This window comes from Thalia democratica, chromosome 4 (assembly GCF_965202585.1).
Source record: "Thalia democratica chromosome 4, ktThaDemo2.hap1.1, whole genome shotgun sequence".
Lineage (NCBI taxonomy): Eukaryota > Metazoa > Chordata > Thaliacea > Salpida > Salpidae > Thalia > Thalia democratica.
Window position 1 is genome coordinate 58,295,991 of NC_139168.1, and position 27,323 is coordinate 58,323,313.

The window sequence follows — 27,323 nt, forward strand, 5'->3', positions numbered from 1 at the left end:
ACTACAGCTTTAAAAAATACAACAGAAGACAATTTTCTGAGCCTGTTAAAAGTTTTAGCAAGCCATTTCAAAACTTTGATAACCAAGAAGTTAGATTTTTAGGGAGTTTTTATGATGTAAGTTAAAAAGTTTTACAAACTTTATCTTTGTACTTAATTGATAATTTTCACATGTATCAGGATTTTTACATTCAAAATCCGCATAATAACTGTAAAAGCTGTTTTGTTCTATTTTCAGGATTTCATATTGTTAGATTTATTATTGTTATAATTTTTTTTTTTTTTTTTAAACTATGATGAAGTAAAATTTCTTTTATTTTTTATTATCTTTGTCAACTTTTGAAATTTTTACGAGAATTGAAAATTTTATTATGAAAAAAAAAAAAACTTTTAAATGCTTGTACAAATGTTATAACATATATGCAGAAACTATATTACCGCTTATTTTTGATGATATTTAAAAAACTACAAAAATTTAAGGTAAATATTCTTTTTTGATACCTCTTTACTAAACCGAAGTCTGTAAAATCTTATAAACATACATAAAAAAAGATGATTTTTTATATATACAATATACATACATATTACTAGGAATATTCTTTTACAAATAGTGGTTTAGTCGTACTGGTAAAAGGTTTTATTAAAAAATAATACGCTTCAAAATTTTTGCAACAACTATAGCACATCTTCAGTATTTTAAACTAAAAGATTTAAAATTAGTTTTAATGTTCTGAAAAGTTAGCTAGTTCGTTAAGTATCCCGAAAAAAAAAAACTAAAACTTAGTTTTACTAAACATAAAAGTTAAAAATCTTAAACGAAATAAAGTTTAAAGAATTTAAGTTTTGTTATAATTTTATTAATTTACATGTGTTAAAAGTTATTGCGAATTGCTTTATAAGAAAAAATCTTTATTGATTTTAACTTGGTATAAAGTTAGTCGATAAAAATGAGGTGCGCCTAAACAAAAAAGCATACTTACACAACAGTAACTTAATAACAGACCTTTATATCTAGCATAAAACGAACTTCATATCTACACTTATTTAATTATTCATTAACAGGTAGATTATGTGACCTGGTAGTTTGTTTTAGATTTAAAAAAAGAAACGCTTAGGATAATGAATAGTATCTTAGAAACTCGCTATTATTCAAGTGATATACTACCTATGAGTAGTTTTACAAAGCATTTCGGTTTACCTCATCTTTTACGAACTTAAGTTTTAAGTAAAATTTAAGGTAGATGAATTATTGATAAAACTGCAAATATATACATTTTTAAAGATTTTTTTTCACAGTCACCGAGGCTATTGAAAACTTTTTAGCAGCCTGCTTTTGAAATTTTGATACGAATTTTATATATAGCAACAACAGACATTTTTTGTTATTATTACTTTTGCCTTAAACAGCCTTAGACCACTAGCTCAAATAAGTACTAACAAAACATTTTGAATCAAAAATTAATAATAAGTTTAACATTACAACAAAATCGTGAAGAGTTAATTCAAAATAAAACATACTCCCTTCTAAGTAATGTTTATTTTATCGCTTAAAAACTACCCATTTCAAACAATTAAGAACCTTTTAAGGTATCAGTTTATTTTATTTTTTTATATTTTGAATATGTTTTAGTTTTGGATATACTATTTAGCTTTTTTTTTTGAATATTTTAAAGTAAATTAGATTTATAATAAAAATTTCATTTGTTTGTTATATAAAAAAAAAACATTTTAAAACAGTTTTTATAGTTGTTTCGAAATTTTCAAAACCAAATAAAATATTAAACACTAGACTTCAAGCTGTATCCAAGTGATGTGTGATTCGATAACCGAAAGGTTTTTTCGTGCACCAGGTCCTAAGACCAAATAATTTGAGCTTTTTTTGTCGTTTAATAACAATATATAAACAATGTTGCACTTTTGTTTACGTACAATAAATTGTTTGTTACAATACTCGTGGAATATAATCTAGCATTTATTAAAACAACTTTTATTAGATTTAAAGTTTAAAGAATTAAACAGAACCAAATAAAATAAACTTAAAGCTCAATAAAATTAGCAATACATAATAAAGTAAACATTTATTTTTTGTATAAGTTAAGCCAACACACCTTGTATTGCTAAAATGTAAGCTTGATTATTTGAAGTTAAAAAACCTTAAAAGTTTTTCAGCTGAAAACAAAAAAAAATCTTATATTATGTTTATGTTATAACTTATCACTTTTGGTCTATTTAAACATGTTTTCTTAAAGTTAAGTATTTATAGTATTTTTGCATTTTTAACTAATACTACTGTATAAATACATCATTGCTTGTATAGAAAACTTGCTTTTAGTCATATAAAACGCTTTTTAGCTCAAAAAGTTATAAATTAAAGAGTAAAAAAAGTAAAAATAAATCAGCTACAGTTGTTGTTGATGTATTTGATTTTAACAACTTTTTTAGGTTTAATACTTTTCTGTAACAGGCTAAACGAACTATCCAAGAAACGTATTTATTTTTACTTTGATGGATAAGACTTGGTTTGCAAGTAGTAAATTTTAAATCAGAACGTTAAGAAATTTCAAAGTAGTTATATATAAAATTCTGTTATAAAAACAAAATAATCAACAGCTTTTTACCATCATTCTTAGTTTCTATAGTCCTAGACAAGACGTTAAAAGGTATCCGTGGTTTGGAACTCGATAACCGTAAGGTTCTTCGTGGACCAAATCCTAGAGTCAAATATTTAGAGATTTGTTTATTGTTCAATAAGTTATACTGTCATAAATTATACCAAGCGTCGTTATATATATAAAAATTTAAAATACCTGTAAAGAAAAGTGTCTTTATATACTTATACGATAAGTAGTTTAGTACAAAAAATATTAAATCATAGTATACTTAAAAGTTGAATATTTATTAGTTAAACTCTCCTAATTCCTGGACAAGACGTTAAAAGGTATCCAAGTGGTGTGTGACTCGATAACCGAAAGTTTTTTTTCGTGCACTAGGTCCTACGACTAAACATTTATATATAAATTTAAATAAGTTATATATAAATAAATACATTTTGAGAGTTTTATTTTGTTGCTCAATAAACAATAACATTTTATTTATTTTTGTAGTCAAAAAAATGAAACTATAAAACCATAGTACTAAAAATTTACAGTTATTACTAAGGAAACATCTTTGTTTTACTAATTCTTAGAAAAAAAAACAAATCAGAATAAACTTTATCTTAAATATAATTTTTACATATACCATTGAAAAAATTTACGCAAGCATTAATCAAAAAGTTTAACATATACATAATAAATATGAAAGACGACATTGAACGTGATAAGAAACTTTTTTTTTTAATGTACATTTTAGTATTTGTTCTGAAGTATAACTTTAAACGGTTTAAAAAAAAACATAAACTACATAAATTGTTTTTTTGCTTTGACTGTTATAAACAAGATCAGTTCTAGAACAAACGACATAAAAAAACTTTCTAATATGAACCACTTTATTGTAAAATCAAGAAAAATGTTTGACTACAAAAAAAAATTACAAACACCAGGTACTAGATACTAATAATCTAAGTTCAGAAAGTTATTTTCTTGAACTAATAAATTTATTTAAACTTAAACTGATGCTTTTTTTTACAAAATACTTATCTTATTTGTTAAAACGTGTGTATATTTTGGAAACAATTAAATTATATGTATTATCCATCTGTAAATGATAGCTTTTTAAAGAACAATTACATTTTAATAAACTTTATTATGCTGTTTTAAAAACCTAATTTTTCACTTTGATTACTTCGACTTATTTCTTTTTAAGTATAAAATGATTTAATTTATTTTGCACTAATAAAATAAGTTAAAAAGGTTTAAAACAGTACAAACAACTTTACATAAACTAAATTTTATCATTCTTTGATAAACGAAATATTAATTAATTATTGAAAACTATTCAAGTTCGATAGCTTATAAATAACTTAAAAACCTGTTTTTATAAAACAATACGTCAATTTGAAACTTAATAAACTTTATATTTGACATATGCCATTTAAGTATGCTAACTAAAACTTAATTAAAGCTTGATTTAAAACAATATTTATTCGTTTTATAAGCATTAAAGATAAAATCATAAAGTAAATAACTTAAATATATATATACAAGTACTTTTTTTTTGTTAGGTAGTAAAACTTGTTAAAGTTCTATGTTGTTAACTTCTGAAAAGTGTTTTACATACAATACATTTTATGTCTTCAAACTATTTGATTTTTTTTTAGAAAGTTTTTATTATAGGTGTTTTATAAAGTTTAACTTGGTTAAAAATCTAAATTCGGTTTTTATAGTAAAAACATTAGAATGAAAACAATGAAAATTAGTTTCATGTTTTAATCAATTTTACTATGCTATAGGAAAAAACTGTGATAGATAAAATAATAAATAATTAAATAAAATTTGCCTTCAAGTTTAATAAAAATATTTTAGGTTAATAAATTTATAAAATGCGTACCTCTTAAAATTACGTTAACAAAAGCATGCAATTTACCAAAGATAAGATTTTTATTTTTTTTAAGTATATCAATGGCAATGTTTAAATTAACAATAAATAAGTCACATACTTAAAATCTATCATATAAAAAATTTGTGCTTAATAATGATTAAGGTAACTAGTTTTAAAAGAAGTTTCAGAACTTAAACTAAAATAAGTTATTGTAAACTTTATAAAATATACATTATCACTTTTTTTAACTAAAAATCACTATTTAAACAGTTAAAAAAAATAGTTTGAGATCATACTTTTATCTCTTATAATACCGTTTTATGTAAAGATATGTAGTTTTTCGGTCACTAAAATACAAATTAGCGAACAAGGTGGTGGGGTAAAGTTAATGAACACAATCTCAATCCAGCAAGACCCCTTGGTAGGTTTCCAACTCTCTCCCACTCCTGCTTGGCAACGTCGTATGTCTGTATGACCTTTATGCATCTTCTTGCTGACCAACAGTAACCACCGACTATGTATATGTGATCATTTAGCTGTAATTTTTTATTAAGATTTTTGAAACAAGATTAAGAAAACAAAGAACAGTTTGAATAAGACAAACGAAAAGTAATAATTTTATGAAGACAATGAATGTTTTTATAACTTATAAAGTGGCACTTACTTTTTGCTTATAGCATAACTAACAATTTTTTAATATTCCTTGATTCTATTTACTAATATCATCTATAATTTTTTTTTATAGCACTATGTAAACACAATAAAAGTTTTGTGTTTACAGCTATAAAACGTAAAACTATTTTAGATTCAACAAAGTTTTGCCAGTCTTGTAGAGTCAGAAGTAAATTTAGAAATTTTAGCAAAACAGACCACACAAGCACCAGCTTCGCTTTGTCCCATAGATATTGGTTTTACAACGGTCCACTGATCAAAGTCAGGACTGTACACTTCAGTTTCCAACACATCTATTCTTTTATTAATTCCTGAGTTTCCTCCAATTACGTATATCCTTAATTAGAACTTAGTTTTATTAATTTTAAAACGTGTAGGAAATTTTCAAATAGCTTTTTTAATGTTTTGTATAACACATTTTAATTAAAAAAATTTCAATAAAGTTAAAATGTTAAGTTTTACAATTTATTCATTTTTTCTTCTAAACATTTATTATAAAATCATTAAAAAAAACTTGACTTAATATTTTTAAATGAATTTTTATATACAAACACAATTTTTATAATACTATTGACTTTTTAAAAATAACTATAAGAGGTAAATAAAAGTTTTGAAAAATACCAAGAAAAAGTATTTTAAACAAAGTTTCTAAAACCTTTTTGTTTTTAGTTTTAGCAACTTACTGATCTTTTAACGTGACTTGCGAATGCCATCCTCTTGGATATTGCAGCGGACTTCTTCTCTCCCAAATGTCATGTTTTGGGTTGTAGCAGAGCATAGCATCGCTAAAATGTCCGTCACTGAATCCTCCACTCACATACAGTTTGTCGCGATGCACAGATCCACTGTGGTCGCACAATGCATTCTGTTTAGTAACAAATGGTAAATTTTCGTTAGTGTTTTTGTGTAATCATGCCAAACCAATAAAAAATGTTTCCTAGTTTATAAAAAAGTAATTATTATGTGTTTATATTTTTTATATACAAAAGAATGAATTAACCACAAAAAAAAAAGAGACTTTGAGAACTTAAGTTTAAACTTAAAATACAAAAACAAGTATTACCTGTGTACTAGCGACATACTTCCATCTATCTTCTTCAACACAATAGCATTCAACTGATGACAGCCTTCCGATGTTATTCACACCTCCAACAGCGTATAGCCTTAAGTATAGTGAATTTATATTAATACATTAAATTTTTGTGTTTGTACAGTTATTTACTTTGTAAAACTTTATTTCTATTGAAAATAATACAAATTTTGTAATTACGTTTGTTTTTTACATTAAGTTTCACGCAAGGCTATGAAAACAGAAATAAATTTCTTTAAAAGTAAAATTAATCACCGTTATCACTACTTTACGTAAAATGCATTGTAAGAAAAAAACTTAATTACAAAGTTGTGTTTGTTATTTTAAGTAAAACTCAAAAATATAGAAAAAATCCTTATAATTATAGCTCATTCTTCATACTATCAACTTTAAGATTTTTCAATATTTTTATTATAATTCTAGCACTTTTATTAATTAAAAAACATAAAGTTAACAGTTCATTTTCGTTTTAGTGTTTTTAATTAACCTATTATATGCGGGTATGGCAGAAACATGAAATCCGGCTCTTTGCTCATTCATTGAAGCTATTTTCATCCATGTATTAAATCGAGGATCGTATCTAAAACAGAATAATATTTTTCAAATTTTTATTTAAAATGAGGTTACATTTTGTAAAACTGTTTTGTTTTAAACATTTTTATTTAAATTAGGAATATAAAAAATTTGTAGTGACATATATTTTTTTTTAACCGAAACATCCGCCCACAGGCTTTTGTGTAAATTTGAACAATTTAAATTCTAAAAGAATTCAAAAGTATACATGTGATGACATGGTTACATGACAATTCAAATTCGGACAACTCAAATTCCGACAATTCAAACTCTTAAAAAATTATTTAAGTAACTATATCTCAATAAGTAATACCAATTTGAAAAAAAAATAAAATGTACATATGTAGATCTTATTAATATCTACAAGCCACTTTTTTATTTTTTACTAAATGTAAAAATTTTTCAAGATATTTTAAAATTACTAAAAATAACTATACTTTTTACTTTATTTAAGCCATATTTAAAAAAACATTTAATGTTTTGCAAAAAGAAAAAAAGGGTTTGTAGATATTAATATGACCTACATATTTGTTTTTTATATTTGACAGATATACATTACTTTTTTATTTGTGGCCGTTTCATTTTTTTTTAAGAATTTGAATTGTCGGAATTTGAATTGTCCGAATTTGAATAGTCGTGCACCCGATGACATACAGGTTTAATATGAGGAAAAAGTTGTAAAGCAAAAGAAAACTATAGGATTACTTTTAAGAAAAGTAACAATTTAAAAATTATGTCTCATTGATGTGGATCATAAGCATGTTATTTGTAAGTAGGTTTAAAAATGGTTGATTATAAATGTATTAATATTTAGACGAGACATTAGAATAATTGTTTAGTTATAGATTAGTTTAAACTGTAATGAACTGCCTAGTTAAACTATATTTTATCTCAAGTTTGAATACTTTAATAGTTTTATATTTAAGTAAAGTTTTAATAATAGTTAGAATTTATGTCTTACATGATACTTACTTAATTTGCTCTTTAAAAATGTAGAAAATATTTCTAGTTTTTGTGTATATTTATACTTTATGCTCTAAAAGCTGTAGAACAAATAAATCAACATGTTTTTTAGTTTTCAAACAGGTAAATTAAAACATCGAACCTCGTAACAGTTGCAACAGAAGTTTTGCCTCTTTCTTCAAAATGGTTTTGACCACCAACAACGTAAAGGAAGTTGTTGAGTACAGCTACACAATGGGAATGGACTCCAGTTTCCATGGAAGGTAATAAAGTGTAAGCCGTCAACTCCTTGTTAAAAACTGTTTTGAAACATAAAATAATTGTACAAAAAACACAGAATTTTACTAATTAGTTTGAGCTGTATTTTTCACAATTATAAAACTTGTCATTTAAAAAAATGTCTCCAGTAATTTTTGAATACTAAAATTTACAGGATTATAGATAACTAATATGCCTTTAACAATACCTTTTAACTGATTTGAAACTTCATCTGTGTTGTCTGCACCTCCTAGAACAATCAATCTTGTATCGTTGGACCTGATACGAGTTCTGTTAGATGGAATTATTGGCTGGCTGTGTGGCAGCATGTGGTATGATGAAGCCTACAGTTTACTTAGTTAATTAGTTTCTAAGGTTTTAAGTTTTATCTTTTTTTGTAAAGAAAAAGCAAAACTAAACTAGTTTACAAATGTTTTTTAATGAAACTTAAATAAATGTTAATAAAACATTAAATCTACAGACTTTTTATGGATTTTTTATTTAAATGTCGAATATATTTTTAAACCTACGTAGATAGTTTGTATATGTTAAAAAAAATATTTTTCAACATGACAAGTAAACCAGACAGTAATGCCAGCATATAAAATCTAACCTCAAGCAACAGATCGTTGCATTTGGCCCTCATAAAATCAACTACATTGACATGCACCATTAGATCACGGGGTGGCATTAAAGGAAAGCGAACTTTTTCCATCAGTTTTCTAATAAATGCTTGTCTGTCGAAATGATTAGAACTTTAACGATAAACAGTATTTAAAAAATGTTAAAAGTATAGCAAGTTTAAAATTTGAAACTACGATTCACAATTTTTTTTTCTGTTTGGTTCTAATATAGATCACTAATTAAAAATAAAACAAATTGTAGAAGTTTTTAAGTTCACTTTCATTATAATTTTAAACTTTTGAAATAAAAAATATTTTTGTTAACAAATTCTATTGTTAAAATATGAACTAAATGTTGCATAATATTTACAACTATACTATAGTCAGCAATTTACTACTTTGATTAAATAACCTCGAGTGGTCGTACATGATCCATTTGAGTGTTGCAGCAAACACATCAAGTTCAGACATAACCTTCAAATCATTGCTGTCTAATAAGAACGTCATATTTTCATAAGTCAATTTCTGAAGTTGGTTAGACTTTGTAAAATCTGGAAACCTGTAACATAGAAAGTAAAAGTTAAATGTTAAAAAATATTTAAGTGACAAAAATTTTAAAACATCAATTTTTTCATCAATTGTTAAGCTTTGACCACGAGTTATAAATAAGTTTGATTTTTTTTGAATAAAACCACTCACTTTAATTTAAAAAAACTTTATAACAATTTTAGATTTAATATTTTTTTAAGCATTTTTAGTCTAAAATTACTAAAGAAGATTAAAGAGATAAATTAAAACAAAATAAATAAACTATGATTAAAATAGAAACAAAAAAGAATTGAAATAAAACGTTTGAAATGATCGGCTGGAGTAAAAAAAATAATTAAAAGTTCGATGATAAAAAATTCTCGGGTTTAGAATTAATTAAATAAGTAAAAACAACCACTTAAAAAAATTTAACGAATAAACACGGTTATAAACTACACATATGACTTAATAAGTATAGCAAAATTCATTCAAGAGCAATCTAAAAAAGAAAAAGAAAATAAAAATAGAAGACAATAAAGTCAATGCAATTGCGTTGGTAGCAACAAATTTTTCAGAAGGTAACTGCTGTTAAATTTTCTTTGTCTATAAAGGCGGTCGGCAAACTGCGGCTGCGATAAATTTTAAGCTTATAACATGCGTTTTGAACACAATATTGTTATATATTTATTCTTTCAAAAATTTATTTTACAAACTAAGTTTCGGTCAAAGACCTCTTCAGTGCTTAAATAAATCTTATTCAAATAGATTCTATTTGAATAAGATTTATTTTAGCACTGAAGAGGTCTTTGACCGAAACTTAGTTTGTAAAATAAATTTTTGAAAGAATAAATATATTACTTCTCCTCCAGCAGTTGAGATCTCTCTATTTGTTTTCTTAAAACCAAAACATATTACAATATTGTTATGTAAGAATTAAAAAATGTTTTTATTTATTTATTTTTTTTTACTAATGATCTACTATTGGATGTCTTATCCCATTTTTGGGTTTAAGTTGTTTTCTACTTGTTTATTACAATTACTTTAAATAACTGAGTCTCGAGAAAAACATTATTCTCTACAGTTAAGCCCACGAGCAACAAATTCTTGGAAAATAAGCTTATTACTTATAAAAGACTGCCGACCCATGGTCTATAAAGTTCTAGTTAACTCTATGATAGTTTAAGACATAGTTCGAGTTGAGAGTTTGAGAAAAAGTTTTACATTGGTTTATGCTCAACTAAATTTAGATAAAGATAAGCAGTTATTAATTTTTTTTTATCTGGAATAAATACAAATAGAACTGAGATTCCAAAGCATGGTAGTTTAAAGTTCAAAATATATCAACAATATGACTGGGTACGTAATAAAGAGTCCATTTTATTTTGCTTTTGTTAGCAACCGGTTGTGCTCATTGAAGAGACAACTGCCATTTTGGATTAATTAATAGATTAAGCTGTATTGCAATAAAAACGAATTTATATCTACTTGTAGACACATAAAATTAAATTGTTAAAACTCAATAAGCTTCAAATAAAAAATTACTTTAAAAGTCATTTTCTTCAATGTATTACTAAAATTTCGACTAAAAAGCAGTGAAGTTCTTAAACAAATCGTATAAAAATCTTTGAATCTGCTTCACAGATAATTTTTTTTTATATAATTTTTCAAACCTTATTTACAGATAGAAGTATGTATTTACTTTGTTTGATTTATAACTACAGAAGAGCTCTTAACGACGCAAAACTTAGCTTTAGGTAGTTATTAACAGAAAATTGTTTTATAAAAACTATATAAATTGGGTTTTTATGGCATTTATATACACATATACAGTTAAAAATGTTCTATGTACTAATTCACCTGTCTAACATATACTTGTAGGCTTTTTCTTCAAGTGGAGCCATATTAAAAATCTCCGAAATATGTATAATATCCACACAAGTATTAACATCAATCGCAGAGATCAAATACTCCATGCAAAAGTCCAACACTGATTTAATCTAAAAACAATAGTTTGAAGTATATATACTTAAAAATTGCTTACCTAGGTAAACTAGGTATCACCTGCATATGTCTAGCAACAGCAAGTATGTTTTGCACAGACTGCATATTTATTGAAAGTTTTCCTGTATAAATGAACTCGACAATGTGCTTCAACCCATCACAACTGATCCCACGAAGCTCAATTGACTCACTGAACCATGTGTACTTCGATCCATCGTTTCTTCCAATTTGAGCTATTAGGTTTATTATTTTATTTTCTAAACTTAAAACATTTGTAAAGCTGTTTTTGAACGAAACTTACCATTTTCTGTATCCTTAGTAAACATTTCTCTAAAGTAGGGGCTACAAGCAGCTAATAAACTTCTGTGTACGGGAAACCTACTATTGCCTGCAATGAGTGTTACATCACAAAGAAGGTTGTTGCCTCGCAAAAGATTAAACCCTTCCAGTAGTTGCGAGTTGTAAGCGTTTGAAGAGTATACAGTGTCATGGTAAGAAGATTTATTTGTCTCACTTGTTGATATGAACGTGCTACTGCTGTTTATTTTTTGATAGATTTTTTAGAAGCTTTTGTATTAATTAAAATGCATAACTAAAAGAAGTATTTTATGTTTTCAATGCTCTGTAAGTTTAACATTATATTTATATAAGTTATTAATATGGTCATGCTTTGTTGAAGCTTATAAAAAAAAAGAAAAAGTTTTATAAAGTATTCAAAGATTTTATTTGTTTTTATATATAAAACTTCTAACCTAGCTGCAGTCGTAGGAAAAGAACTAGTCGATGACGCTGTTGAGCCAACAATTGAAGACTTCGTCATTAACTTTGCTGACATTGTGACCAACTATACAAGTAAAATGATTCCTGAAGTGTATTCGTTTTGCAACTTTACAATATACAAATAAAGTAATAAAAGCTTTGTAATTAAGTTTAGTTACTACTATACGTTTCAAGCAAGGCTATGATAAGAAATATAAACTGGCCTAGTTTATCGCCTTGCGTAAAATATATTGCAAGAAATAAACTTGTTAAAAAATATTTCATACTTTAGTATGACTCATAAATTTTATTTAAGTTATTTATGATAAGAATAAATTATTATATTTACTTTTATACAAATCAAATAGTTCATACGTTGTAGAAACAAAGTAGTATTAACTAAAGTTTTAATTAGATTTTTCGCAATTGAGTAAGAAAACCAGGTGTTTATTTTTGTTTCCTTAGTTATTTTAAAGAAAACTACAACTAAAAATTATTAACACAATAGAAAATGTTAAAATACTAATTCTCTTTGGTTCTCTTATAAACTTTATTGCAATTTTTGTAAAAACATAAACACAACTTAGTTTAATACACTAACATAACATAACTCAATACATAACTTATATTATCTGAAATTAGCTTATAAACTTAACAAACACCATTTACATAATAAAAAATTTTTTTTACTGAGACTGCTATTGATTTTCTACATAGACGTATTTCAAAGCTAATAATGAAAAATAGCTTGAACTAAAAGTAAAAAACTACGTACACAAACCCCCTCAGGCAACTAAACAAGCTTTCAAATTAATTTGTTAAAAGTTAAACAATTCAGTCTTGTTTTGAAATCTAAAACCAATACCAGTTAAACTAATCGTAATCTAAGTATTTCTATAAAAAGCTTATATATAATTTTTACAACATTTATAAAAGAAAATAAAACGCATTTAACGTCTAACATACTATATTTTAAAACTTTTTTTCAAAGAAACATAGTAGTTATAACCTACTAAAGAATGTTGGTATAACCTTAATTACAAAAAAGTACAGTAAATGACAAATATTTTTTCATTTACCAAAACAAAAACTAGAACTTTTTATAATTTTAAGCAATTACAGTAACACAATTTACTTTTAAAGTGTTTTATTTTAAAATTATTGCATCTAAAAAAAAATAAAAATAATAATAGGCATATAAAACTGTGTTATTTTCAATTTTTCACTACATAGTCTACTCTAATTTGGAGTCGTAAGACAAGTTTTTATCTTATGTAATGAAACTAAACATTAAAAACATTTTTAAAATTGTTAATCATTAAAATCTAAACATTGTCGTTTAGTTTAGACTTTCTAAATTTTATATTTTATGTATCTTAATGCATGGTTTATGTTAACTCTGATGGTTTCTTTCGAAATTTAAAAAAAGTTGTACATTTTTAAGATTTTACAAAACTAAATTGATTGACATAACGATGTACTTTAAGCATACTTTAATTGTTTTTTTAACAAATAGAAAACTAATTTACAAAAATTATTAAAATTAACTTTGATAATGGTTACTTTATTTATTAACCTTCGATTTGTTTTATTTTGTATTAATTTTTATGAGTTTTAAATCTACGAAATTATTTTTTACAAATATTAAGTAATTTAAATAAGGTAGTTGTTAGCACATGTAAGGAGTGTTAGAGTATTTTATAAAAGTCTGTTATATCTATTTAAAAATAGTTACATTTAATTATATTTAGATAAATAGATGTATATAAATTACCTTTAAAGTCTACAATTTATTTTTAAATGTTTATTTTGTTTTATTTTATAAACTCAAAAATCAGTCTTTAAAATATTAAAATTTTTAAATATCTATAACTGTATATAAACTTGTTACATCACTAAAAGTAGTTTTTGTTTTTATCATAAATATTTTGTACATTATTAACTTTTATGAGCACAGCACGCTTGGTCAATTTCGGCTTGTAGCAAGCCTAAAAATTACAGCAACCTGCCGCTTAGGTAGGTATTTAATAGGTACGCAGTACGCACTACCGGTTTGGTACGCACTTTTAAGCCATACACGCTTTGCTTAAATTTTTTTTTTTACTTTTAAATTAAAAAACAAATATAACAAAACTAAAGGAGCCAGAAAAAGTTATGAACTAACAAATTTGCGTACCACATGACTAAAACATAAGGAATAAAAAATATTTTTGAAAGCTCATACAAAATTTTGATAAATGAAAATAATAAATAGTGCAATTAACATTTACATACCCTACGATTAAAATACAAACGTAAAAAGCGTATAAAAATCTTAATTCAACTTTAGATAAACGAAAATAATGAACAATGTAATTAACATTTACATACCCCATGATTAAAATATAAATGTTAAAGCGTATAAGAATCAAATAAATAAATGCTTAAGCGTATTATAATATAAATGACTGTTAATTATATTTAAATACTTAATAATTTCTAAGTATAATAGTAATACAGGGTTGCTAAAATGCATGAAAACCTGGAAAAACCTGAAATCTGAGAGTAAAAAAAAAACTTTAAATTTCAAACAAAATAACTAAAAAACTTGGGAAAGCGTAGAATTTTAAACTATTGTTACATGTAAAGTAAGAAAGCAAGAGTAAACAGGAAAATATTTCACATATAATATTTTTTTATTGTATCATTTGTTTGTAAAAAAAAACACATTTTAAATAGCTTTAAGGTATATTTTAAATGCGGTCATAATAATTAGAAAAGTTTTTACATTTATAAAAACCTTCCATGACTAAAACTTCTTAGGTACGCATTACGCACTGCCGGTTAGGTACATACTTTTGCGCTGTGTTCAAATTGGGTACCTAAGCGGCAGGAAAAATATTTTCTTCCGAAAAGTACCTTTTTTTAAGAAAGTCTAAATAAAAAAAAAAAAACGTTACAAAATTTAAGCTTTGATAATTTTTAGGTAAGCTAATATATTTCTAATACAATCGATAAAAATGATAAGAGTATGAATTATGAATTTTAGGAAAAACTTTTTACATTTTTAAACCTCAAAAAATAAGTTTTCAATCATAAAAGAATTTAAATATGTATATAATTTGTAAATTTTGCCAATCCTTAATAGTCTGTCAAAAATATCATGAGCAAATTTATAAAAACATTAGAATATTAGTAATAGAAAAATTTATTCATTGCATTAAAGCCAGATACGATATACACAATGGTGAATTTATTTATATGTACAACTTTAAACACGAGATACAATTTGGCATTTGGCATACTTAAAACTAATAAAGTTTTATATAAAAACCTCTATGTATGTATTTGTTTATATTTGAAACATATGCTACTTTTTTAAATTTTGTTTGATATAGTTGAACAAAAAGAAGTTTAAAAACGTATTACTGCGTGTAAGTAGATATTAAGACAAGTTTTAAAAGTTTAAACAGAGCCTGGTCAGATTTATGATTAGTTTTATGAAAGCTTTAGTTTAATTTTAAAAGGTCAAATTAAATAAAAAAATCTAAAGAAACAAAAGAAAACGACAACGGCTTTAGTTATATAAACTTTGTACTAGCCTAAATATATAATGAAAAAAGCATCTTAAATTTTAATGGTCAACTTAGTTTGATAAGAAAACTTCATATATCTATTATAAATGACTCGCGTGGCAATAGTTGTTAGATCTCTGTAAGAAAACGCTACACAACTACTTAAATACATATTTTATTTAAAAACAAAGTTTGTTTAGTATTTAGAATTCTGGCAACCCTTTTGTGGGTGGTTGGAAATTGGCTTGGCATGTCAGAATAACGAGAATTAACTCAACCTGGTCAGATTATCAAGCTCTGAAACTTACAAATTAAAGTCCCCTTTTATGAAAGTAAATGTAGTTACTTTTTGAATGTAATTGATAAAAGCTATTTGGTTTTACTTAAACTCTATAGCTTATTAAAAATTCAAGTGGACTTTTTTAGGTAGTTTTTTGGACCAAAAACAACAAAACTTTTCCACTATACATAGAAAACAAGGCTTACAAATATGACAACAACCTATTGTTGAAAAAATTTTTGATCTTCATCAAGTTACCCACCACAATAAGACTGGGTTACCACACTTCTGATGTTAAAACAAAAAACTTATGCCAGTTAAAATTTTTCAAAAGTCTTAAGCTGATACAAGCTAATTAAAGCCAAATCTAGCAATTTTAAACTTATGAAAAGTTCAGACTAGTTTAAACTCCTTAATTGTTGTTGAAAAAAAAACACTTTTTTCAAGTATATTTTGTTTAATTTTTGATTAATTAAAAAACAAATATTAAAATGGTATATAAAATTACATTATGTTTACACTCTCTTTTCCCTATAAACATTTGTTTTTTATACACTTTTACCTTAAAAAATTATACTCCATCTAACTGAAGCTAGTTTGTAGTAACTCAGGATACTTTTTGTTTTTAAGAATGGCAGCCATTATAAGATTGAAAAATGTAAGAAGTAAACAAGTGCTTTATGGTAAGTGTATACTAATAAATGTCTATCTATAGCTTTGAAAGTTTATTTTCTTCTATCTACAACAGTGGTTCCCAACCATTTGATGCCTGCACCCCTAAAATATTTTAATTTGTTCTTTCACCCCTTGCAATACATGCAATGATTTATTTAAGAATAATTTGAAATAAAAACATGAAAAAGTGTATATCACAGGGTTGCCACTTTACCTGGAAAAATCTTGAAAAACCTGGAATTTGACAATTTAGGCAAAAATAACCTGGAAAAACCTGGAATTTTGTACAAAAATCACTAAAAAAACTGGATAGACCTAGAATTTTAATAATTTTCACACTTTCAGTAGTAAAATTTCAGTTCGACTCAAAAAATCTATCATATAAATGAAAAATTTCTGTAATCATCAAATTTTTTTTAATAAAAAACATATTTAAAGTAGCTTTACATTATCTTTTCAATGTTTTTATACTGTTTAACACAGTTTTTTACCTTAGACTTAATTTTAAACTAAAAATAGACCCAAAAATGTGTACATTTAAAACCTGGAAGAAATTTGGAAAACCTGGAAAATTTTTGAAAATAAGTGGCAACCCTGATTTCATTTTTTTTGATAGTATACTGTATTAATAAAAAATAAATATATTAAAACTAAAAAATACAACAAACCGTTTTACACACGAATCGGGGCACACATTATTCAACATTATTTGCAGGAACTTTTTCCTATTTTATATGATATTCAATATATATTTACTAACAGGTCCAAATTTCTACAATATGCTTTTAAAAAAGTAAAAACATCAGTAAGGTATGCACTTTGAGAGGTACGCACCTGCGTAAGTAACCTGGAAAATCCTGAAATTTGAGATATTTTGAAAAAACCTAAAATTTTGATGAAAAAACCTGGAAAAACCTGGAATTTTAAATAATTTTAACAATTTCAGTAGTAAAATTTTGCTTTGACACAAAATATCTATCATATAAATAATTTTTTTTTGTCATCATTAAAATTTTTTATTAAAAAACACATTTAAAGTAACTATACAGTATCTTTTCAATGTTTTTATACTATTAAACACAGTTTCTTATATAGAAATTAGCTTAAAACTAAAAATAGACCCAAAAATGTGTACATTTAAAAACCTGGAAGAAATTTGGGAAACCTGGAAAATTTTTTGAAAAAACGAGTGGCAAACCTGACACACTTGGAATTAAAGACTCATCTTTATCAGTTACTTCTTTTAGTGATGAAAAATTTCATAAATTGCTTCTTTTAACTTGTCAACACCAGAGATGTAACTTTTCTTTGAAAGCATAAACACTTCACAACATTTTAATATGTCTATATTTTTCTCTTGCATAGAAAAACTCAAGTTATTCTTATGGCTGAAAATGTCACTCAAATCAACTAATATTTGAATAAATTATTTTGACTCCATTTGTTTGACATGGTCATAGTCCTGCTTCTTAAGAAAAGCTCTGACTTCTTTTTGCAATTCAAGAAACGCTTTAAAGATCTTTCACGTGATAGCCAGCAAACCTTCAAATGGAAAAGTAAAACTTAATGTTCACTACCATAATCTTGACACAACAACTTAAAATGGCGTGATTTAGAGCACGACCTCTAATCCAGTTGATGGCCTTCACAGAATTATCAAGGACATTTTTCAATTTTTGATGCTAAAGCACGTCATGAAGAAAACAGTGAGTACCCTGTAAGTGCAGAAAATCCTTTTTTAATAAAGCAAAAAAAAAACACTCAAAAATATATAATCTTTACACTGTTTAAATATCATTTGTTTAGAAAATGATGGTTTATCAGATTTGTAAATTAAATTATAAGCATTGAGTGAGTATTTGAAAATATTTAAGGAGTAAATTGTGGAATATCCTTGAAAATACTTAGCAACAGTAGGGGTAGGGAGTACAGCTCATTTTTTTGGTCATATTGTAATATTCATTCAAGTCCATATGATTTGGATGTGTTTTTGCTTCATTAAGAAGAATCTGAAAAAAAAAATTCAAAGAAAAAAGTATGTTTGCAGCCCAAAAAATTAACTTCAACGCCAAAAATCACATACTTTTTGATTTTTTGACTTAAACAGTAATAAAAACACTTATACATGTCCTATACTTATAGTTTATGTCTTAAATGAAGGCTTATACTTATTGACATATATTTAAAGACATATTAACTGCTTTTGATGTGTTATGACGTCATAATCACCCTAAATGTGCAAATTTTTTTGTAAAATGTAGGGGTACTTATACATGTCCTAGACTTATGATTTATGTCTTAAATGAATGCTTATACTTATTGACATATATTTAAAGACATATTAACTGCTTTTGATGTATTATGACGTCATAATCACCCTAAATGTTCAAAATTTGTCTTTAAAATGTAGGGGTAAAATGTGTTTTTGCTTAGGTAAAAAAATCTAAAAAAATTAATTAAAATTTTGCAAAAAAAAAAAAGTTGCTGTCCAAAAATCAAAAAATATGTAATTTTTGGGGTTGAAATCAGTTTTTTGGCCAGCAATTTTTTTTTTGCAAAATTATAATTTTTTTAGATTCTTTTTACCTAAGCAAAAACACAACCGAATCATATTTACTTATTAGATCTTTACAATATGACCAAAAAAATGTGATGTACTCCCTACCCCTACATTTTACAGACAAATGTTGAAAATTTAAGGTGATTATGGCGTCATAATACATCAAAAGCAGTTAATATGTCTTTAAATATATGTCAATAAGTATAAGCTTTCATTTAAGACATAAATTATAAGTCTAGGACATGTATAAGTATTTTTATTACTGTTTAAGTAAAAAAATCATAAAGTGTGTGATTTTTGGGATTGAAATTAGTTTTTTGGGCTGCAAGCGTACTTAAATTTTTTTTTTTTTTTCAGATTCTTCTTAATGAAGCAAAAACACATCCAAATCATATGGACTCATAAGTGCAGCAAACATCACTTAAGTACTCCCTACCCCTAACAACAATAAAAAGAAAGTATCTTTTGAATATATTTTTTTTTTCTTATTGACAAGTTCTATTATTTTAATCATAGTAGCCTTAAGCTGTTTTTTACCAATTTAAATTAATTTTACGTTATGTGGTTAAATATTGTTTATAAACTTTAAATAGTTCTTAATGTCTCCAATGTGTTTGGTATGATTTTCAGATACAACTGAGGATCTTGTTAATATTATTTAATAATTTGGTGAAACATTAACAAAAAAAATTAAGAAATTTCTTATAAACAACTTAAAAATATTTAGAATTTAAAAAGTTATAGCTTGAAGATAAGTTTTATATTAAATGTTATATGGAAAAAAAAACAAATTTAAATTATATTTGAAATTTTATCATATGTTTTGGTTTTAACTTGTTTGGTTTTAATTTTGTTTAAATGCTATTTTAGATTGATTTAAGCACTGACGAGGTCTTTGACCAAAACTTGGTTTGTAAAATAAGTTCTTGAAAGAATAAATTCATATATTTTATTAAATTTATTGATTAGCTAATTTATAAACTAAACCTTTTAAAAGAAGCAAGAGTTTGAAAAGAAATAATTTAAAAATCTGCTAATTTTATCACTAATTGTTTAGAAAGCTCACTTTTTTATAAAAAAATGCAGGGTTTTGGTATCTTAGAAAAGTAATAACAAGTATTGTAGTTATGTATTAATCAGTCTAAATAAACAACCTTCCTTGTTTTAGATATATAATAAACATGTTGAGAAATCTTAAAGCAATATGTACTCCAAAAAATTTTCAGTATATTAGGTTGAAAAATACATGTAGATGTTTTAGTAAAAACAGCAAAAGTACTAATTTAAGGAACATTGGAATAATTGCTCACATAGATGCTGGAAAAACTACTACTACTGAAAGAATGTTATTTTATGCTGGCCATATTAACTTAATGGGTGATGTTGATAAAGGTAATACTGTCACTGATTACCTTCCAGTTGAAATGGAAAGAGGTATTACTGTTCAAAGTGCAGCAGTTTCTTTTAAATGGAATAATACTGATATTAATTTGATAGACACACCAGGTCATGTGGATTTTACAGTGGAAGTTGAAAGGTCATTGCGTGTGTTGGATGGAGTAGTTGCTATTTTTGATGGTGCTAAAGGAGTTCAAGCTCAGTCTAGAACAGTTTGGAAACAAGCTAATAGATACCATGTTCCTAGAATAGCATTCATTAGTAAAATGGATAAACCAAACGCTAACTTTGAGATGTCAATTAATTCATTAAAATCTGAGCTCGGATCAAGTTTTTTACTACTGCAAATTCCTAAATTGAAGAAAAAAAGTTTTGTTGGACACATTGACATTATCAATATGGAAGAAAATATCTGGGATGAAAGTTGGACAGATCCCAGAAAAGGAAGAAACTTTATAACAAATAGTATTAATGAAAAACACGAACACTGGGATGAAGTTATTAAAGTTAGAGCTGACTTAATAGATAAATTGGATGGTACCGATGAAGAGTTTGACCAATGTGTTGAAACATGGTTAGAAAATGATGGAACAATAGAAAGTTTTCCTTCAGATGTTTTGGTTAAAGCTATTCAAAAGGCCACCTTAAGTAAGATGTTTGTTCCAGTTTTATGTGGAAGTTCTCATAAAAATATTGGTGTTCAGCAACTCTTAGATGCTGTTGTAAACTATTTACCTCCACCAGAAAGCATAAAACATAACTTTTTGAACTTCAATACAAAATCTTTTACTGGAATGGCTTTTAAAATACTGCATGACAAGCGTTTAGGTGAACTTACTTTTGTTAGAGTGTATTCAGGTGTATTGAAAAGTTTAGCTGAAGTTTATAACGTTAACAAAGATAAAAAAGAAACTCCTTCAAAGTTACTAAAAGCAAATGCAGACAAATTTTTAGTAGTTAAGTCTTTAAAGGCAGGAGATATTGGAATATTATCAGGATTGAAAAATACATACACTGGAGACACACTTGTACTTACAGAGAAAAAAAATGAAGAAGCTCTAAAAGAGTCTTTAAAAAACAACAGTGATGCTGCTGTTTTGCCCACTATACCCATTCCAGAGCCTGTTTTTTACCGAACAGTTTATGCAAATAGCCATTCACAAGAAAAGATTTTAGAAAAAGCCATTAATGTTATATCCAAGGAAGACCCATCAATTAGATTTGTTAGAGAAGATGATGGCTCTATAGTTTTGTCAGGTATGGGTGAGCTGCATGTTGATATTATAAGCGAAAGAATAAAAAATGAGTTTAAAGTTGATGCATATATAGGCCCAATTCAAGTAGCCTATAGGGAAGTTCCAACTCAGACTTCTAAACACAGTGATACTTATGAAACAACAATTTCTGAGCAAAGTTATAAGGTGAAAGTTGGGGTAGAAATATTTCCTTCAGAGAATAAAAGTTTTAGAATAAAAAAACTCTCAGATGTTGAATGCAATCTTTTTTCAAATTCCTCCACAGATGCTGCAAAACGTGGTATTTTGCTTGCATGTAACAGAGGTATTATTCTAAATTACCCAATAATTGGTGTTGGAGTTAAACTTAAAAAGCTAGAAGTTAAAGGTGGTTGTCCTAATTCATTAATTAGCTCAGCTGTTACAAATTGTGTCAGAGAGGCACTTCAAAAAGCAGATTGTGTTCTTGTACAGCCAATGATGAAAGTTGAAATTTCAACCCAAGCAAAAGAATACATAGATATAGCTCAAAACTTATTAGCTCAGTGTCATGCTGAAGTTTACGAAAATGAAGAAACTTATGAAAACGAAAATAGGTTTACAATCAGAGCTAAAGCTTCGGTGTCTGATATGAAGGGGTTTTCTTCTCAGTTAAGGAGCATTACTTCAGGTATGGTAGATATTTCATTAAACTTAGGTGAGTATGAGCCTGTTCCCATTGAACAACTACACAGAATTAATAATGAACTAAGTGGACGTGCTTAACATTAGTACCAATAATATTTTTTTAATGATAAACTTGAAATTTATACATGTATAATTAAAAAGTTTAAAAAATTATGTCAGAGTGTTTTAAAACTTTTATTTATGTCTGTTTATATAGTTGTTAAAATTATACTTTAATGTGTACATTTTGTTTGTTTTTCAATATGGAGTTTAGTTTAATTAATTTTTTAGTGAATATATTTTTAGTACTCTTTTTATAAAACTGCCTACAATTATTTGATATTTATTTCAAGTATTTTTAAAGTAGCTTAATTTTGTATTAAAACTCATTGTTCTTCAACTCTAAGATTGAATGTTATTGAAAAATTAAAAGATTGTTTAAATTGCTTAGTAAATTATGAAAACCGTTTAAGTTTGCTTAAGAATTTGTGTGACTTATATAATTTTGTTATAATTATTTTACCAACAGTTTTTTTTTGGAATTCATAGCATAATTATAATCATGTTTTAAAATATTTAATTAAAGATAAATGTTATAGGAAAATATTACAACATAACTAAATTATTTAAGAAATTTTTTAAATAGGTTTTGCTTAACATGTATTTTGGAAGTTTGATTAATAGGATTAAACACAAGTTATTTTCAAATTAATTTGTCTATGATTATATTAAGTTTTGCAGTATCTTTCTTTTATTACACTAACACATGTATTGTGTGTTAACGGATTAACTGTTAGTGTAATAAAAGAAGGATACTGTATAATTTGTTATTAAAATATATTTCAGTGAACTTGTTTCGCTAGGATCTTTTGTTAAAAACGATTAAATTTATATTTTGATGAGTTAAATTAAGTTTTGTTAATGTTATGAAGTTTTAGAAACATGTATGAAAAGGTTTTAATTCTCATTACAAAACCAATATTGTCTAGTGCAGTTTACAACTTTATTAATGTTTGATAAGGTCGGAATTTTTATTCACTAAAATGTGGTAATAAGTAGAGTAATTAGTTCGCACCTTAATTATTATTTAATTTTATAAACTCAAGTTGAATTTTAATCAGGTAAGTGAGTTCTTTTAACACTAAAATTTTTAGCCAAGTTTTATAGATCATAAAATATATTTACATTTTTTACGCAAACTATAACTTTGAAAGTAAAATTTACGAAATATTTTTTTTAAATTTTTTTTTAAACTTTTTTTTCCGTGAAAACCCTAAGCTAATCTAATTTTTTCACTTAAGTTGGGCTCGATATTTAAATTCTGCATTTATTTTGTATCAAAATTATTATAATATATATTACTATGTCCTGGACAAGACGTTAAAAGGTATCAAAATGGTGTGCGATTCCATAACCGAATGGTTTTTCGTACACTAGGTCCTAGGACCAGATGTTTTTAGCGTTTTTTTTTCTCCTTCAATAAACAATAATATTATAATAGTCAAATAGTATTTAATTAAAGATAAAGTCAGTACCTTAAGATATTTATAACTTATAAATGTTATGATTTTTTCAGATTTTAACACAAAAAAGCTTATAATAAGCATGTCGAAAGATGTTTGTGCCACAAAAGTTAATCTTAAACCAAATATTCATCTTTTAGATGCTGATTTTGATTGTTATAAACTTTCGCTAAAACCAATACCAGTCCTAAAGAATACTTATAGCTTTGGACTAAATGTTGTAAGTCATAAACAACATGACTTTTCTTATAGCAAAGCGTTTTGTTTTGCAAATCATAATTACTTAGCTGCTGACAAGTTTAACACCAAAAATGTTTTTTTCATTGACTCTTCCTTGAGGATAAGACGCTATTATGTTTCGAAAGAACGGATTGACCCACCGGAGTCTGTCTTTCAGCTTCAAAATTCAAATCAAATAGTTGAAGACAGCGAAAAACTCCCTCCTTCCCTTTCCTTTCCATCAACCAGCTTGTGCGTGGCAAGTGATGGGTCAGGTGCGTTTTCAATCATCAAGTCTGGTGACAGATCTTTAAGAAGTTGTGACAAATGGAAGCTTTTATATGGTAATAATTCTGTTCGCCCATGTGTGATACTAGATTCTTTTTGTGTAGAGAAAAATAGCAAAAATTATGTTGAAGTTTTAACCGCTGGATTTGAGAAAACAAGCCAAGACTCTCCTACTGTAGTTGTTCTTGAGTGGCTGAGTTATGAAAGTGTAGATGAAAACTGTAGCGGTGACAACAGCGCTCATTTTAGATTGGAAAAATCTCGCTTATTTGAAGGCAAGTCATATCCTTCTCACAGTACTTTTATTTCTGAAAAAGGCATTAGTTTAGCTTCTGAGCATCCATTCCATTACAAACCAAAAAGCAATCATACTAGCTCACAAAATACGAACGAAAATTTAGTCAGTAAAATAGATTATGATAATAAAACAAGCACTTCTGCAACGTTTAAATGGAAACAGACTGATGAAGATGTTGAAATGATCTTTCCAGTTGATAAGCATATAACAAAACAACATGTAGTTTGTAACTTCAGTTCTAGTAATATAGTTGTAGCAGTGAAAAGTGATTTACTTTCAGAGCCAGTTGAGCTGCTTTCAGGTAGTTTACACATGCCTTCAGATCCTGAAGCTAGCTCATGGATTCTCCAAGATTCTAATTTAGTTGTAACAATTCAAAAACTTAAGGAAGGTTGTAGGTGGTCGCAAGTACTTAGTGGTAAGTATTTATTCTGTAATAAGATTGTTAAGTAAATCAGACTTGATTTTTATAATGACACACTCACTTTTACATCAGTAAACGTTTACAAAAACGTTGTTTTTACTAAGGAATTAAATTGCAATCATAGAATTTTAAATTACATTGTAATCAAGTTGATGATATTTAAATGTTTTAAAAGTTTTGTTATTTGTCAAAATAAACCAAATGACAATATTTAAAGTAATGATTCGTAAAACTTTGTTTAATGTAATCTTATGAATTATTTATGTTATGTACAATATTTCTACTAAAACTTAATTAAGTTTTTAAAATATACACGTCTTAAGTTTTTTTTTGGATAAATCGTAGTATTGTTATGTAGATATGCAAAAGACTAAATTTTATTTTTTGTTTTTATTTTGCATAAATGACAAAAATATATTACTTATTAATTTATTTGAAAAAAAAAATAGTTTAAATATTTTATAAAGAATTTTTATTATTTATTTTTAAGATATAGCTTTTAACATTTACACTGAGCAAAATGTAGGTAAATAGTTTATAGTCTCATTTGATCACTAAAAAAAAGTTTTGTATTGAGATTAATTTTTAATAATTTCAAATAAGTGTCAATATATCTACTACTATTTATCTTGTAGTTTTTTTTAATACTTTTTTGTGTTTTATGTAACTTAATAAAAGTAAAATAAAACTGCAGTATCAATACTTGTCAAATTTATCAAACTATAAACCTTTTTTAGGCGAAGACTGCGGAGAATTCATAGCTAGTGAGGAACAAACGGTGCAAGCCAGAGAGCAACTCCAGCATTTAACTACAACAGATGAGACTGAGCCGATGGAGACAGAAAATTTGCCAAGACACGGTGGAATTTGTTTGGATCCCATGGAAGAGTGTGACAACTACTACGAAGCTGGAGCTACTCTCTCCTACTTTGATGACGCGAGCTGCAAGTTCACTCATTGCGCTGATATCTGTTCTAACAAGTGTCTGGGTAACTTGCGCGTCGAATCGAGCACTCCGTACTGCATCGTGTTGCGCGACGACGTTGACGCGTTGGTGTGGCAACCGCGCTTGAGTGGTGAAGCGCCGACTTGGCGGCACGAAGCGACTTTCAATGCTTTTGGCTACGTGTTGGCTGGCAAGACCTCGGCTAAAATGACCGCGTTCGCGCCCGATTCTTCTTACGTTGCCTTCTGCGAAAACACACGTCGTCTGCACATCTACCGACAGAACTGGCCGCTGCTCGATTCCAACGTGCTCACAAACAGAAAAGAAGGCAAGCGCATAAAGAAAATATCCACGCAGCAGACTGCTGTTTTGGATTCAAACAAGCCAATTCACGGGATTCACGCTTCAAACGAAATGTTGTTCGTACTGACTTCCGGAGAACTGTTTGTACTAAAAATGACTTGTGATCAAGCTGCATAACAATGTTTTGAAAAAATTCATGTTCAGGAAAACTACAACTATGAAAAGTTATTTAAAATTACTTGTTTTCATAGCAAAATAAAATTAGTCAAAGGTTTTTTGTTTTGACCATTTATTTAAAATAAGAAACATGTATATATATATTTAAAGTATATTAAAGATAAAAAACTTTTCTTAAATTCCATTAATTTTTGAATTAATTTCTTCTTCGTACCTCCAAGCAAAACTCAATTATTCTAATAAGATTGTATAGAACAAGTTGTTATAAAGTTAATAGTAATCGGTTTCAAAAGTTAAATTTTACATCACAACTATTAATAGCATCTCCCGTGATAGCATGATATTAATAAAGTTTTATTGTAAAAAAGCATTAACTTGCTTTACAATATTTTTTTTAAGCGCGTTGCCGGAAAAAATATTTGTTTGGCAGACCGCATTTTGTTCGTGACCCGCATTTTAAATTGTTGCTTTATATAAAAACTACTCAAACAAAAACCTTGAGTCGTTGTTTAATGATAATTCTAAAGTTTTGTAATTTTTGTCAACAAACAACTAAAATGTAACAAAGCTACAAATAATAAAACTTAAAAAAAATAATTTTCAGTTGAACTAAAAAATAAACCTAATAAATATATTGGGTATTAATATACATAATGTTGTTAAATAACAAGTAAAGAACTAACATTTCATAATTAGAAAATAAATAGTTTACAAAATACAAAATTCAGATGGTAATCTATTAAGATTCTTATAACCGGGTGCATGACAACTCTATTCTAACATTTCAAGTTCTAGTAAAAAATAAATTTGTTGAAAAAAAAGAATTAATGCT

General features: G+C 26.4%; 3 protein-coding genes across 5 annotated transcripts; 2 read left to right on the top strand and 1 right to left on the bottom strand.

The window, feature by feature from the left end:
- Positions 1-2,298: 2,298 nt before the first annotated feature.
- On the bottom strand, positions 2,299-12,098 carry LOC145833839 (kelch-like protein 9). Of its 3 annotated transcripts, none has more exons than XM_082941046.1 (14): positions 11,939-12,098; positions 11,488-11,723; positions 11,247-11,419; positions 11,043-11,182; positions 9,070-9,216; positions 8,648-8,771; positions 8,243-8,378; positions 7,919-8,075; positions 6,728-6,820; positions 6,214-6,313; positions 5,834-6,015; positions 5,349-5,487; positions 4,793-5,014; positions 2,299-2,710 (listed from the first exon to the last, which is right to left on the bottom strand). In XM_082941046.1, exons 1-13 carry the CDS (start codon positions 12,019-12,021, stop codon positions 4,838-4,840), a joined length of 1,887 nt encoding a protein of 628 aa, XP_082797172.1. In that variant the 5' UTR covers positions 12,022-12,098; the 3' UTR covers positions 2,299-2,710; positions 4,793-4,837. The 3 variants fall into 3 exon arrangements, with proteins under 3 accessions (XP_082797172.1, XP_082797171.1, XP_082797170.1); XM_082941045.1 differs by lacking the exon at positions 2,299-2,710 and adding an exon at positions 2,902-2,998; XM_082941044.1 differs by lacking the exon at positions 2,299-2,710 and having other exon boundaries at positions 4,321-5,014.
- Positions 12,099-20,219: 8,121 nt separating this feature from the next.
- LOC145834112 (ribosome-releasing factor 2, mitochondrial-like) lies at positions 20,220-22,500 on the top strand. Its single transcript, XM_082941464.1, has one exon. The coding sequence runs from the start codon at positions 20,358-20,360 to the stop codon at positions 22,410-22,412; it is 2,055 nt and encodes a 684-aa protein (XP_082797590.1). The 5' UTR covers positions 20,220-20,357; the 3' UTR covers positions 22,413-22,500.
- A 1,127-nt stretch (positions 22,501-23,627) lies between these two features.
- On the top strand, positions 23,628-26,946 carry LOC145834013 (nudC domain-containing protein 1-like). Its single transcript, XM_082941318.1, has 2 exons — positions 23,628-25,059; positions 25,803-26,946. The coding sequence occupies exons 1-2, from the start codon at positions 23,877-23,879 to the stop codon at positions 26,489-26,491; spliced, it is 1,872 nt and encodes a 623-aa protein (XP_082797444.1). The 5' UTR covers positions 23,628-23,876; the 3' UTR covers positions 26,492-26,946.
- Positions 26,947-27,323: the final 377 nt, after the last annotated feature.

Bases quoted from the DNA above. Each gene is read 5' to 3' on its own strand.
- LOC145834112 (XM_082941464.1), top strand. From the start codon at position 20,358: ATGTTATTTTATGCTGGCCATATTAACTTAATGGGTGATGTTGATAAA.
- LOC145834013 (XM_082941318.1), top strand. From the start codon at position 23,877: ATGATTTTTTCAGATTTTAACACAAAAAAGCTTATAATAAGCATGTCG. The intron at 25,060-25,802 runs GTAAGTATTTAT...AACCTTTTTTAG, and splicing joins GTGGTCGCAAGTACTTAGTG to GCGAAGACTGCGGAGAATTC.
- LOC145833839 (XM_082941046.1), bottom strand. From the start codon at position 12,021: ATGTCAGCAAAGTTAATGACGAAGTCTTCAATTGTTGGCTCAACAGCG. The intron at 11,724-11,938 runs GTTAGAAGTTTT...AAAAATAAACAG, and splicing joins TTTCCTACGACTGCAGCTAG to CAGTAGCACGTTCATATCAA. The intron at 9,217-11,042 runs GTGAATTAGTAC...TCTATGTTACAG, and splicing joins TACAAGTATATGTTAGACAG to GTTTCCAGATTTTACAAAGT.